Source organism: Phaenicophaeus curvirostris, chromosome 1, assembly GCF_032191515.1.
Source record: "Phaenicophaeus curvirostris isolate KB17595 chromosome 1, BPBGC_Pcur_1.0, whole genome shotgun sequence".
NCBI classification, from domain to species: Eukaryota; Metazoa; Chordata; class Aves; order Cuculiformes; family Cuculidae; genus Phaenicophaeus; species Phaenicophaeus curvirostris.
This window is the reverse complement of record NC_091392.1, coordinates 13,298,609-13,312,046: the sequence shown is the minus strand read 5'-3', so window position 1 is coordinate 13,312,046 and position 13,438 is coordinate 13,298,609. Positions and strand designations below refer to the sequence as shown.

Here is a 13,438-nt window from a genome sequence, read left to right as displayed (position 1 = left end):
CTTACAGATCATAAACAATGTTTCCCTGCTTATTTTATATTTTGGAGTATGTTTTGCAGAAATATAAACTGTTATGTCTTTTCTTTCATTCTGGGGTGAAGGGAGAGCGAGGAGGGAAGTGAATCAGTCATAGATTACCATGAAGATCATTTCTGATTAGAAGAGGAGGAGAAAAATCAAACGTGTGTCACTGGTTATGGGGTTTGGGTGGTTTTAATTACTTTTTTTTTTTTTTGACAGATAAAAGCAAAAGCAACAAAACCTGTTTGTTGTCTATTAAGTACTCCCAGCCACAAAGGCAAAACAGTGAGTGCACAGATGTACGCACAAACACGCACGCACACACCTGCAGTGCCTGTAATTAGAGACTTCTGTTTTCCTTATGCAAACCATTAGGTTTCTAGGCAGTGCCCTACAATATTATACATATTAAAGAGTATTCCCTACAAGATTTCTTGTTTTTAAAACCTGTGATGTGGCGCTAGATTTCCTGTTATTTGAGCTGAATTTTAGTAGGCTTAAATTCTTTCGCTTCAGATGGTTTGTTTGTGTTGTTTCCCTAACCTAGATGTTTCTGTTTATTTTCTAGGTTTAGCCTATGCTTTGCTGGCAGCTGTTCCCCCAGTATTTGGCCTTTATTCTTCATTTTATCCTGTCTTTCTATATACTTTTTTTGGAACCTCCAAGCACATATCAATAGGTATATCTGTGTGGATAGCTGAAAATCTGTGTGTCTGTGAATGTTAAAGTTGCAAAAATAAAATTTGAGAAAAAGAAATTGGTGGTTGTTTTCCATAAATTCAAACAAACAGGAGAAACACAAATGTGTCAGACATTAGCAATTGTTGTTAATGTATGCATCCTACTTGGGAAGGAGTAGAAGAGCATCTTTTATCAGATTAGATCTGGAAAAGCGTGCTGTGAACTCTTGAATTTTAACTTCTTCGCTGCAGTCAGTTGTCTGTGTGACCAGGATGAATCTTTAAACTGAGATAATAAAAAAATCATGGTGTTTACTTACGATAGAGATGTATATTCACCATCTAACTAGCTTTAATGGACCAGATTTCAGACTAAAAAATACAGTATTTAGGTAGAAAATTCTGTTATGGTTTAATTCCACATATCTCTTAATAAGAACTACTCCTAAAAAAAACTGACCAGGACATTAACCAATTATTTTCCTCTCCCTCTTATTTCAGGCACCTTTGCTGTGATTAGCATGATGGTTGGTGGTGTTGCTGTGAGAGAAGTGCCTGATGAAATTCTTTCTTTAGGCTACAATTCTACTAACAGTACAGACTCCCTTGAATATTATTCTGCTAGAGATGCCAAAAGGGTACAGATAGCTGTGACTCTTGCCTTTCTTTCAGGAATTATCCAGGTATGTGCTTGCAGTTTGTTGTAAGGGCAAGTTCAGATGCTGCTGCCAGAGTTGAAATTGCAAGGGCCACTGGGTCCTGACAGACCCTCTGTCAGTAAACTTGTACTTCAGCACTGTGCTGTGTAGAATCTAGGCTGTTTCGTGGCAGTCACATAACAGAAATGGGGAGGGATTCATTGGAGGCAAATCTTTGTCTGGCCTCTTGGTTTGACTGCGAAGAATGGGACCTCACTCCTTTCTTTTTTATTTACCCCTCTGGAAAAAAAAGTCAGCCTAATGGTCTCTAACCTGTCCTAAATGCAGTCAAACATGTTTACCCGTATCCCACATGGCACCTGCCAGTGGCATAGGAGGTTTGGTGCATTGATAGCTGCTTACTGAACTGTGGCTTTAAAAAGGCTAGGTTCCCATTTGCTTTATTTGACTTGGGCATCAAGGTAATAAGAGGTGTCCTGTGGCCTGTCTGCTACCCAGTGCTGATGTTCAGGCTACATTGGGAGTCACATGGTTAATATTTCTCTTCTTTGTTAGTTGTGTTTAGGTCTCCTTCGATTTGGGTTTGTAGCCATCTATCTAACAGAGCCTCTGGTGCGAGGATTTACTACTGCTGCTGCAGTTCATGTCTTCACTTCTCAGTTAAAGTATCTGCTTGGCATTAAGACTAAGCGATACAGTGGACCCCTCTCAGTTGTATACGTGAGTAACTTCATTTACTAAACATGCAAATTCTTCATTACCTGTATATAGTACCTAAGCTTTTTCCTAAGTTTTTTCATTATTTTGGCACTAAGTAGATTAATGCTTCAGTATTCAAAATTGGCTACGAGGTCTTTAAGCGCCATAGCAATATATGAGCATCTTAAAGTGCAGCTTGGGTGCAGATTTTAGGATTCTGCTAAATGTAGGTTTTTAATATGAACAGATAACGTTTATTGAAGCAGGTCCTCCTGCACATCGTGGGGAAATTTGTAAGGAGTAATTTGTAGGGGGATCATACACACTTTAGCAACTTGTGTGGTCCAGCAAGCTTTCTTTCCTAACATCCTTTTAATAGTGTTTTCAACCAAACGATATTTGGAATAATGGCCAGTTCAGCAGTGTTGCAAGATCGCTGTTATTTAATCATATTGCTATGGTTACCTCAATGGTTATATCATCAGCTTTGGTGTTTTAGAATGGTTTATGCAGCTCTAAGTAGATGTGGCTTGCCAAAGAATGCTTGAAGGTATTAGAAGGAGTTTGCACTTACTGCATTCAGGTAGATGCCAGTATGTTGTATATGTGAAAATGTTGAGGATAAAGGATGTGATTTAGTTTGGTACTTTTTCCCCCACGATAGTTTTTTTTTTTCCACCAAGTTTTTGCCCCATTTGAGGAAGAGTGGTATTGTAAATGATTGCAAGTGCATCTCTGTCCCTGAGATACTCAGAACTTCTGTGGGTTTTAGGAACAATGGAGATTTTGGTGAGGCACTGATTCACTGGTTATAAATGGAGAATAAGAACGTAGTGCAACACAAGTGTATAATTTGTTCTTTTGTGGCAAATTTCCTAAGAAAATGAACTCATTTGAACAAATGTGGTCTTTATGGAGTAACTGTGATACTTCTGTTTTATTACAGAGCATAGCTGCTGTGCTTTCAAATATAACAACAACCAATATTGCTGCATTGATTGTTGGATTAACGTGCATTGTTCTATTGTTAGTTGGCAAGGAAATAAATCTCCGGTTTAAGAAGAAGCTTCCAGTTCCCATTCCTATGGAAATTATTGTGGTAAGCCAGTTGTGAAATTCTGTAGCTAAATTACATAACTGTTCTAAAGCTTGTTTTCTATCAAGTCGTATTGAGGTTTAGAGTAACTCCATGTTGAATATAATTAATTTGGAGCTTGATCCACTTGAAGGTACGGATGTGCCAAAGTTTTAGGCATGATATTCCAAAGAAGAATTGAAAACATCCATGGCAATGGATAGGTAGAGATTACCCCCTCTATCCTTTAGTTTCAGAACCTGAATGAGTCTCTCTTTGTGACGTGACTCTGAATGGCATTTCCCCCTTGGATTCCAAGAGCTCTGAACCATCTCTTGAGGGAAGGTGCTTACACATGCCTGTTTCAGAGGTTCTGCAGAGCTTGCTTGCTTGCTTCTTAAAATGCAGTGTTAGAAAGAAGAAAATATTACATTAGGCATCTGCTACCAACCTCCAAACCAAGACAGTAAGGCCATCAAAGCAATACTTGGATCACTTAAGCAAGCTTCAGGTCAACAGAACCTGGTTCTTATGGGTGACTTCAACTAGCCAAACAGTTATTGGAAGAGCAATACAGCAGCTCGCACGTCATCCATGGAGTTCCTGGAATGCATAGATGACTGCTTTGTCATGCAAATGTTAGATGTGCCCACCAGGAATGAGGCACTGCTGGACCTGCCACTCACAAACCAAGAAAAGTTGCTTGGTAATATCTCAGTGATAGCCTTGGCTGCAGTGATCACAAGACTGTGAAGTTTGGGATCCTGCTGAGCATGCTTAAGATTAGTTCTAAGACAAAGGCTTTGGAAGGGATTCCATGGGAAGCTTCCATAGGGTGGAGAAAAACGCTAGTGAGTGCAAAGAGTTTTTCAAGAACACTCTCCTGGAGACACAAGAACAGTTCATCCCCTTTAAAGGTAAGGGAAGTAGGTAGAGTAAGAGCCCCCCCAGCTTAATTGCAAGCTTCTGAGTCGCCTCAAAACCAAGAGATAAGTGTACCAGATATGCAAAAGCACATGAATATCCATTGAGAACTACAAGGGTATAGCTAGGGCATGCAGAGGTGCAGTTAGAAAAGCAAAAGCTCAGCTTAAATTGGAATTGTCCGAAGATATCAAAAACTACAAGGAAGGATTCTTCAAGTATGTAAACAACAAACAGAAACAGAAGGAAACTGTTGTCTTGCTGTTTAACAGGAGAGGTGAGTTAGTCACCAACACTGCTGAAAAGGCAGAGGTTCTCAGCACTTTCTTCACCTCTGTCCTTATCAGCACTGTTAGACCTCAGGCCTTGGGGAAAAAAAAAAAATTTAATGCAAACGTAGACCCACTATTAATGCAAGAAGAATTGATATGCAAACTATTACAGGAGCTTGACCTCCTCTGCAAAGTGATGTCCCTTGACAATATCCATGCGAGAGTGTTAGGGGAGCTGGCTGATGTCACTGTGAGACCATTCTCCATAATCTTTGAGAAGTCATGGAGATGGGCAGGAGCCCCAGAAGTCTGTAAGTAGGCTAATGTCGCCCTCATCTACAAGAAGGGCTAAGAGGATGATCCAGGAAATTATAGGCCCTTTGGTCCCTGGGAAAGTTATGGAACTTTCCTCCTGGGGGCTGTTGCAAGTCAAATGAAGCACATGATTGTGAAAAGCCAATATGGGTTTACCAACAGCAAATTGTGCTTGACAAACTTAATTGCCTTCTATGACAAAGTAACCTTCTTGGTTGAGGAATGGTAAGCAGTGGACGTTATCTACCTGGATTTCTCCTAGGCTTTCAGTAATGGTTTCCCACTGCCTCCTAATAGAGAAATCAATATGTTACAATCTGGAGAAGTGGTCTGTGCTGTGGGTGGGAACTGGCTGTGGTCTATGATCTGGATTATGGGATCAAGTGTATCTTGATGAAGTTTGCTGATGATACCAAATGGACTGAGGAAGTGGACGCTTTGGAAGGGAGAGCTAGCCTGCAGGAATAACTGTTGAGGCTGGAAGAGTGGGCTAACAAGAAGGTGTGTCATCCACACCTTATAAAGTTCAACAAGGACAAATGCAAGATCTTGTATCTGGAAAGAAATAAAAATTATAATCCAGGAGTGCAGCACTGGCTGTGTTCTACCCAGCTTGAGAGCAGCTGTGTAGAAAGGCACTTGGGGGTCCTGGTGGACAACAAGCTCAGTGTGAGCGAACGGTGTGCTACTGTGGCACAGAAAGCCAACAGGATGCTGGGTCACATCAGCAAGGGCATCACCAGCAGAGATAAAGAAGTCATCTCCCACTCTACTCGGTGCTTGTCAGGTCACATCTGGAATACTCTGTTCTGCTTTGGTCCCCAGCATGCAAAAAAAAAAAGAAATTGTGGACTGGCTGGAGGGTGTCTAAAGAAGGGCCACAAAGATGATCAAAGGACCAGGAAGCCTGCTCTGTGAGGAAATGCTGATACAACTGAGTTTGTTCAGCCTTGGGAAAGGAAGGCTTAGGGGAGACCTTATCACCATGTTCCAATATTTAGAAAGTGGCTGCAAAGAAGATGGAGACTCCTTTTTTTCAAGGATTCACATGGAAAAGATGAGGGGTAACAGGTACAAATTACTCCTGGGGTGCGGGAATGAAACGGTGAGACAGACTCCAGATAGATGTAAAGCAGAGACCTTTGTTGTTGGAACTTACAGGTTTATATACCTTTACTCATCTGTCCACACACTTCCCGTAGCATCCTGATTGGCCCAGGCCTATTGTCCACATGCTTGCAAGCAACAGCAGCAACATTTTGTTGGTTGACCTCCAAAACCCCACACGCTGCCCCTAAGTGCTGTCTCCACCCTGATTCGCATCTCTGATGTTCACCTCTGTTCAGCTTCCCACTCTTACAACCCAAGGTCAGCTCAAGGACCCCAAGTCAAAAGTATCCAACAGGTCTATCTTGCTATCACTGATTCCTATACTGGGGACATTCCATTTGGACGCAAGAAGAAAACTTTACAGTGAGAATTATCAGCCATTGGAATAATCTCCCTAGAGAAGTGGTGGATTCCCCGGCACTGGACACTTTTAAGATCCACCTGGACAGGATGCAGGGCCATCTTGTCTAGACCATGCTTTTGCCAAGAAAGGTTGGACCAGATGATCCTTGAGATTCCTTCCAATCTGATGTTGTATGATTCTAAAGAAGAGAAGGAAGCAGTGGGACTTACGTTCCTTTTTCTGTTTCTGAGACTGATAAATGACTGCAACATTGATTCTGTTTCAAATGGTTACTTTAAAATATATAGATAAAGCAGACTATCTACCCGCTAAGTCCACATCTCAAATAACTTTTAATCTTTAAAATGGTTAGATTTAAAAATTAGTTCTCAGATGGCTAGAGCTTTCAAACAACCTGCACAAAATCAGAGACTAGAAAGGGAATAATCAAAGTTACGGATACAATCTAGATAGAAGGAACAAAGAAAAGGGATGCAGTTGAGAAATGATGGAGTTGGAGTAATACAGTGTTGTTTGGCAGTAAGGCCGTAGCGAAGTGATCATACACCTGTTCAGTTCATTACTGCTTCTCAAGTTCTGTTTACAGATAAACATGCAGGTTATGCACGTGAAATTATAGTAGTGCAGCTGTCCTTGACTTATCCTTGCATTTAATTTCCTAATGCACACTGTTTTGCTTAGGCTTGGCTCAAGCGAAGGGGATTTGAGTGATTCATATTATACTATGTTTTTTTTAACCATTTCCAAGAAAACTATAAAATCAGTGAGGGTTGATGGTGGAGGGAAAATTGTAAGCTTTCTCCTTTTTATCTTCTTTTACCGCTTAGCCCTCAGAAAACTGACTGACAAATAAATATAATCCCTTTTGTGTGTAATTGATAAGCTAACTGGTTTTAGTTGTTCAGGTGGCTTTATCTCTTTTAGCTGATGTTTACAAATGTGTTTGTGGAATTTTAGGTAATTATTGGCACAGGAGTTTCAGCTGGAATGAATCTGAATGAGTCATACAGAGTCGATGTTGTTGGGAATATTCCTCAAGGGTAGGGATGATACTTTCTTGTTCAAACTATACTTTTTCTGTATCATATGTGGCTTTTATTGTAGTGATTTGTAAATATTTGTTTCCTCTGTAGGTTACGTCCACCAGCAGTTCCCGAGATTCAGCTGATCCCAGCAGTATTTGTGGATGCAATAGCAATAGCAATAGTTGGGTTTTCAATGGCTGTATCAATGGCCAAGATTTTTGCCCTTAAACATGGTTACACCATTGATGGGAATCAGGTAAAAGTATTTGGACTGTTTTGTTGAAAATTCTCAGTGCTACCTTTGTTTCATAATTAAAGTAGAATGAGGTATTGGAAAAAAAGTTTTTCATTGCTAGTGGAATCAGGTCAGTTTTTTTTTACAGCCGACACATTTAAATGCCAGAAATATTTTAAGATCTGATGGCTGTATTTTACTAACCAGTTTCAATTCTAGCTTCACTTTGGAAAACTTGCTTCTGTTAGGCTTGGGCTTATACATGAAAATTAATTGTTGGGACAGCTTCCTGTCCGGATGGGCAGCTACTTTTATCTCTACTTTCTGTAAAAGAGTGGAGGATCAAGTTCCCATGTGATAAATACAGTGTCTTATGTGTCAAAGAACTGTTATCTGAGGTTTAGAAATTCCAATTATATTTGTTTTCTGTTCCCACACATTGCAAGCAGGGAGCTCATAATTTTCTGGGGCAGTAATTGGCCATGTCCATAATTAGCATTCTGATTGTGATTTGAGCAATAAAGGCAGTGATTAGGGACTCTAAAACTATAACGAAATGTCATCCTCACCTACTCTGTCCATCCTGTGCGGTTTAGAATCAATATTGCAGTTGGATTATTGGTTAATAGCATTGTGGTGTCAAGGGAGACAGGGAGTTTGTATGCTGTAACACATTTCCTACAGCAAGCATTTGACACAGTGCAGATCAGTTTTGTTCCCTGTTCTTGAAGTGGCTCTCTTCCTCCAAGAGTAAATGGAGTTTTAAATTACTTTGACCCACGGTTTTACATCTGGTCAGATGAATCTCATCCTTCGTGACATTGATCTCTTACATAAAGAGAGAAGAGGACAGATCCACAGCTGCATGAATGGAATCAGCTCTATTTACATTACTTAAAGTAATCATTGCTGAGCTGAATCAAGATCTTTTTCAGGAAGTGCCAGATGCCACTTTCACCTGCCTGTTCAACTATAGAACTCTTTGTCACAGGATGCAGTGCATGCTGAATGTTTAAATGAATCAAAAATGGATTATACGAATGCAAAGAGAAGCTTATTGAGTACTCTTAAAAACATAACTCAAATCACCAAGTTACAAACAGTGGGAGGCAGAGTAATCTGGGAAGACCTCATTGCAAGCAAATACTTTCTTAGGCATCAGAAGCATAGTACTGAGGTAGATGAAGCTCTGATCACTCTCACGATAGTAGTTCTCTTGTGGGATCTTCCTGATGAAGCAGTAGACACATTGTTTTTTCATGTACTGCAATGGATTCACACACATGGAAACACGGCCAAGGCTGCTCTTGGTTCTGATACTGCTAATCAGTAGTTTAGGGTGGGAAGCAAAGAACAGTCTGTAAAAGGAACCATTTTCCATGTATATTCAGGGTTAAAATTCACATTAACCTGAAGTTGAAGAAATTCTTTAAACAATGTTGTCGTTCATTTTAGTTTTCAGTCTGACTCATTAATGTAACATTTAAGGATGGTGAATGTCTCCAGCACTTCATCAGATACTTGTTTTAACAGATGATTTAATATACGTCACCTTACACACGTGCAAGAACCAAAAGCATAATCTACAATAAGGTTGTTTATTCTCTACAAGGTTTCTGGAAAGCACTATAAATAAGATGCGGTTATTAGTATGTATGGATAGCTCCAGCTTTGTACACTTGCTATTTCTAACCAACTTTTGTTTTCCTCTATTGTTTAACACAGGAACTTATTGCCTTGGGAATATGCAACTCTGTGGGGTCATTTTTCCAAAGCTTTTCAGTCACTTGCTCAATGTCTCGGAGTCTTGTGCAGGAAAGCACTGGTGGCAAAACTCAGGTAAACCAAAATTTTGAGCCTAACAAAGTTTGGGTTTTGGAGCTCCAAAGTTAGTCTGAAGCTTCACTATATTGCCAGATTTCTCTGCAAGGAGAATTTCTCAGAAGGAATAACTGGAGTTCCCCATGTTTCAAATCTGGATTGGGCCAGGATACAAAGTTCCATGACAGCCAAAAGGGTGAACTGAGTTAGAAGGATCAAATTCACCTGAACAGCCAACCTTTTGGAAAGCACAAGAGGGGTTAGCTAAACACTACTACTGCCCTTTCCAGGCACTTAGAAGTCATTTCTGGCTTCTTTTGTTTAGATTGCAGGTGCTCTCTCTTCAATTATGGTTCTGTTGGTACTTGTGGCTATTGGATACCTCTTCGAACCGCTTCCACAGGTAAGGGAGTTTTGCCTGTTAGGGATTGCATTGTCAGTGAACGGAGGCCAATGAATATTGCTTAAAATGGAGATAGTGGTGTGGTTAGTAAGAAGCACAGTTAGGCCTTTGTCCCTACACCTTTAAGTTTTGTATGAATTTTTGCTATAAGTTAGGCTAAAAATTAGTATTTTGAAGGACCCAGTAGGTTTTTTGTTGTTGAATCGTTTAGGTTGGAAAAGACCCTTAAGATCATTGAGTATAACCATAAATGTAACACTGCCACATCCACCACTAAATCATGTCCCTAATCACCACATCTATATGACTTTTAAGTACCTCCAGGGATGGTGACTCTACCACTTCCCTTGGCAGCCTGTTCCAATGATGGTCAACCCTTTTGGTGAAGAAATTTTTCCTAATTTCCCATCTAAACCTCCCCTCATGCAACTTGAGGCCATTTCCTCTTGTCCTACCCCTTCTTACGTGGAAGAAGAGACCAACACCCATCTCACTGCAACCTCCTTTCAGGTACTTGTAGAGAGCCATGAGGCCTCCCCTCAGGCTCCAGATTAAACAGCCTCAGTTCCCTCAGCTGTTCCTCACAAAACTTGTTCTCCAGACCCTTCATCAGCTTCACTGCCCTTCTTTGCACACACTCCAGTGCCTCATCGTCTTGTAGTGAGGGGTCCCAAACGGAACACAGTGTTTGAGGTGCAGCCTCACCAGTGCCGAGTACAGATAGACAACCCCTTCCCTACTCCTGTTGGCCACATTTGAATGCAGCATAGAAATTATGGGAAGAGGTTAAAAAGTTAAAGTAATAGCTCAGCTAGGAAAGGGTTGGGGCTGGGTGATGGCTAAGGAAAATTAGTTGGTTTTGCTACAGTTTTACTTATTTTTGTAAAATATGTGTGAATAAATATATTCTGACTTTTTAAAAAAAAGTTTATTTCTGGTGACATGCACAGGATGATATGCGATTCCTGTTTCTTTTTATAGGAGGTGTACCTTGAGTTACACCTATATGATTGTTACGGTATATTGTTGCAGTATATTGTAGAGAAATTTGAGTTTAAGATTTGTCTAGCTGCTTCAGGCACTAGAGGCACTATAATTGCAGCAGCATGGAGCTCAGGAATATGTGATTTCTCTTGACAGGAAAGAGTAAATCAAACTTTACTGACTCTGGCTTGCCATTTCATTTCTGCAGCTTGAGTAAAAGCGTATCTACACTGAACTACTTGAAAAGCTGGGCTTTTTAAATGGAACACCCATTCAGTAGACTTACAACAGTTGTATGAAGTGCAGAAATACTTTTTTTTTTTGTGATACTTTGAAGTTCTTATTTGGTGTTTGGTTTATTTTGCTATTTATTACATGTGTGTAATATTCTTAGACAGTGCTAGCTGCAATTGTCATGGTGAACCTGAAAGGAATGTTTAAACAGTTTGGAGATGTCGCACACTTCTGGAAAACCAGTAAGATTGAGCTGGTGAGTAATGCACAGCTGAGGGCATATATTTTACCTTGCTAAATTCATTGCTTCTCTTCTTCCTAACCCCCAAAATAGGGTAAAAACTTCTCAAGAAGTTACAAATTGGTTTTGCATTGCAGATGAACACAAGGAGAGTGATCTGTTGCAGACAGGAATGTTTTTGTTGCTGTTCAGCAACCTTTAACTCAGGTCAGAACTAGTTTGGTTGCAGTAAAAGCAAGGCTTTTGCACTATTGCTATACGAACTGCACTGAAGGCTGTGAGAATGTCTAAGGAGAATTTGAGAAACAGAATAACAAAGAAAACTGCTTGAAAGTGTTTGCCAGTTTTTAAGACAAACTAAAAACCTGGCTGAACAGGCCAGAACTAAGAGTGTATCAGAGGGAACATTTTGGTGGCATTTTTCTCCTGGATTAAGTGGCTGGTGGAAGTAAGTGAGAGATACTTGCAAGCCTTGAATTTATTTTTTTTTATCCTAAGGTATATAGAGTCTGATAGTAACACAAGATTCCTTGGAGAACAGGACTTAAGGCATTAATTAATATGTGACAGTTTGCCAGATGTTATATTAGTGTGTCTTGAGCTTTTAGGCCCTTCTGAAAGGTTAAAGCAATTACAGTCTGCTATCATGATGGATTACATTATAGACTATTCCTGAACGGAAATGAGACATAGGTTTGAGGTTGAATTATGCCATTGTTTTTGCTGTTAATAGAAAAGGATACATAATAATTCATACCTTTTCTTTGTTCTAGGCCATCTGGGTGGTAGCTTTTGTGGCTTCTCTTTTCCTGGGACTAGACTATGGTTTGCTCACTGCAGTAGCATTTGCAATGATAACAGTTATTTACAGAACACAAAGGTCAGATTTCTTCTTTATCAAAATTAGTGTTTGCTGATCTTCTATGTGGTTTTATTTATTTAAGGGGTGCAAATAAGCACATGACCTTTCCACCCTTTCCAACTGCATGGAGTATAGAATCTACTTCCTAATGTAGGTCATGCCCTGTGGATCTGATCTAGGGTTCACATTTTATTTTTCTGAGAACAAAATTTCTAGAGGACATGAACTTGCAATTTCAATAATGAACAGAAGATTTTAGATTTCTTATATTGGTTAATTTTCTTTACATTTTTAGTGCCTAGAGTTTAGAACTTCAAACCTGCTTGTTGCCAGTCTCTTTAAATGATTACATTTCATGTGCGCTAATTGTCACAGTCAAGGAGTTCTGTCTGTTTATCTCTAGATGAATGTTTTGGTATTTTGCAAGAAAGTTCTAATTAATCAAAAAATTATGCCTGCACTTCTAGTCTTTCAAATCACTTCTGCTCTTTCCCCATTCAGATCGACAAAGCTTTTTACTGTGAAGCTTTCTAGGGTCTACGGCAAAATGATTTCTTGCATATGTGGATAAGTGTGTCACGTAAGGCTTCTAGACTCAAGGTCTGGGACATCTAGGTGGAAAATATATGGGAGTTTTGGTTTTGGTCTGCATTAGAATGAAACCAAATTCTAAATTTCCAGAAAAATTTCAGAAATTCTGCATAAGAATTTTTTTCTGCCGTCTCTATACTTTTCTATTCTTGCAAGCAGAACAGTAACGTACTCTGCTGTCTCACTGCTTATGAGTTGGGAATATTCATCTGTTCAGGCACTGTCTGGGGAGGAGAGCGGCTCTTAGAATTCGCAGCATGTTTTCTGTCAGTATGTGTTTCCATATTTGCAAGAGAGTCAATGGAGTTGCACCAGTTCATGCTGAAGAGAATTTGCCCTGTGCCTTTGCATGCTTTGGCCCATGATTTTCAGAAAATGACATTGCAGTGCTAAGCTTATAAATTGATTTTGCACTGACAGAAGCAAATCTGTCTGGTCACCAAATGTTCCCTGTATTGTGTGCCTGCCATAAACTGACCACGTCTGACCATATTTAGATAAGCCAGTACAAGACAGGCGCTGCAGAATGGCCGTTTAAAATAAGTCTCAATCTGTATTGAATACTCCCTTTTCCACTTTATAAGTGATAACACTGAAACATTTGCTTTCATTTCTCTCTAGCCCTCAATATAGAATCCTTGGTCATATTCCTGGTACTGACATCTACTGTGATGTGGAAGAGTATGAAGAGGTAGGAGTGTATTCTTCTGCATTGAAGAGTGTTATGTAGTGGAGCTAAGGTGACGATGGCAATTTGCTGCTTAGTCCTACCATACTGCACATACAGTGTTTGCCTAGCATTCATTTGTGTGAATATATACTATGATATATATTTTTTATATATATATAAAAAATGTATATGTGAATATATACTATAATATACACACTTGACCACATGATCAGAAGAGACCTTTACACTAGTT

General features: G+C 39.7%; 1 protein-coding gene across 2 annotated transcripts in view; it reads left to right on the top strand.

The window, feature by feature from the left end:
- Positions 1-13,438, top strand: part of SLC26A5 (solute carrier family 26 member 5) — an 87,569-nt gene that overhangs the window by 69,632 nt on the left and 4,499 nt on the right. For both annotated transcript variants that reach the window (XM_069880776.1, XM_069880689.1), the window contains exons 4-14: positions 590-700; positions 1,203-1,384; positions 1,916-2,080; positions 3,006-3,158; positions 7,077-7,159; positions 7,253-7,400; positions 9,105-9,218; positions 9,526-9,603; positions 10,982-11,077; positions 11,836-11,942; positions 13,137-13,206. In XM_069880776.1, coding sequence (XP_069736877.1) covers positions 590-700; positions 1,203-1,384; positions 1,916-2,080; positions 3,006-3,158; positions 7,077-7,159; positions 7,253-7,400; positions 9,105-9,218; positions 9,526-9,603; positions 10,982-11,077; positions 11,836-11,942; positions 13,137-13,206 — 1,307 coding nt within the window. The remainder of the gene's footprint in view (positions 1-589; positions 701-1,202; positions 1,385-1,915; positions 2,081-3,005; positions 3,159-7,076; positions 7,160-7,252; positions 7,401-9,104; positions 9,219-9,525; positions 9,604-10,981; positions 11,078-11,835; positions 11,943-13,136; positions 13,207-13,438) is intronic.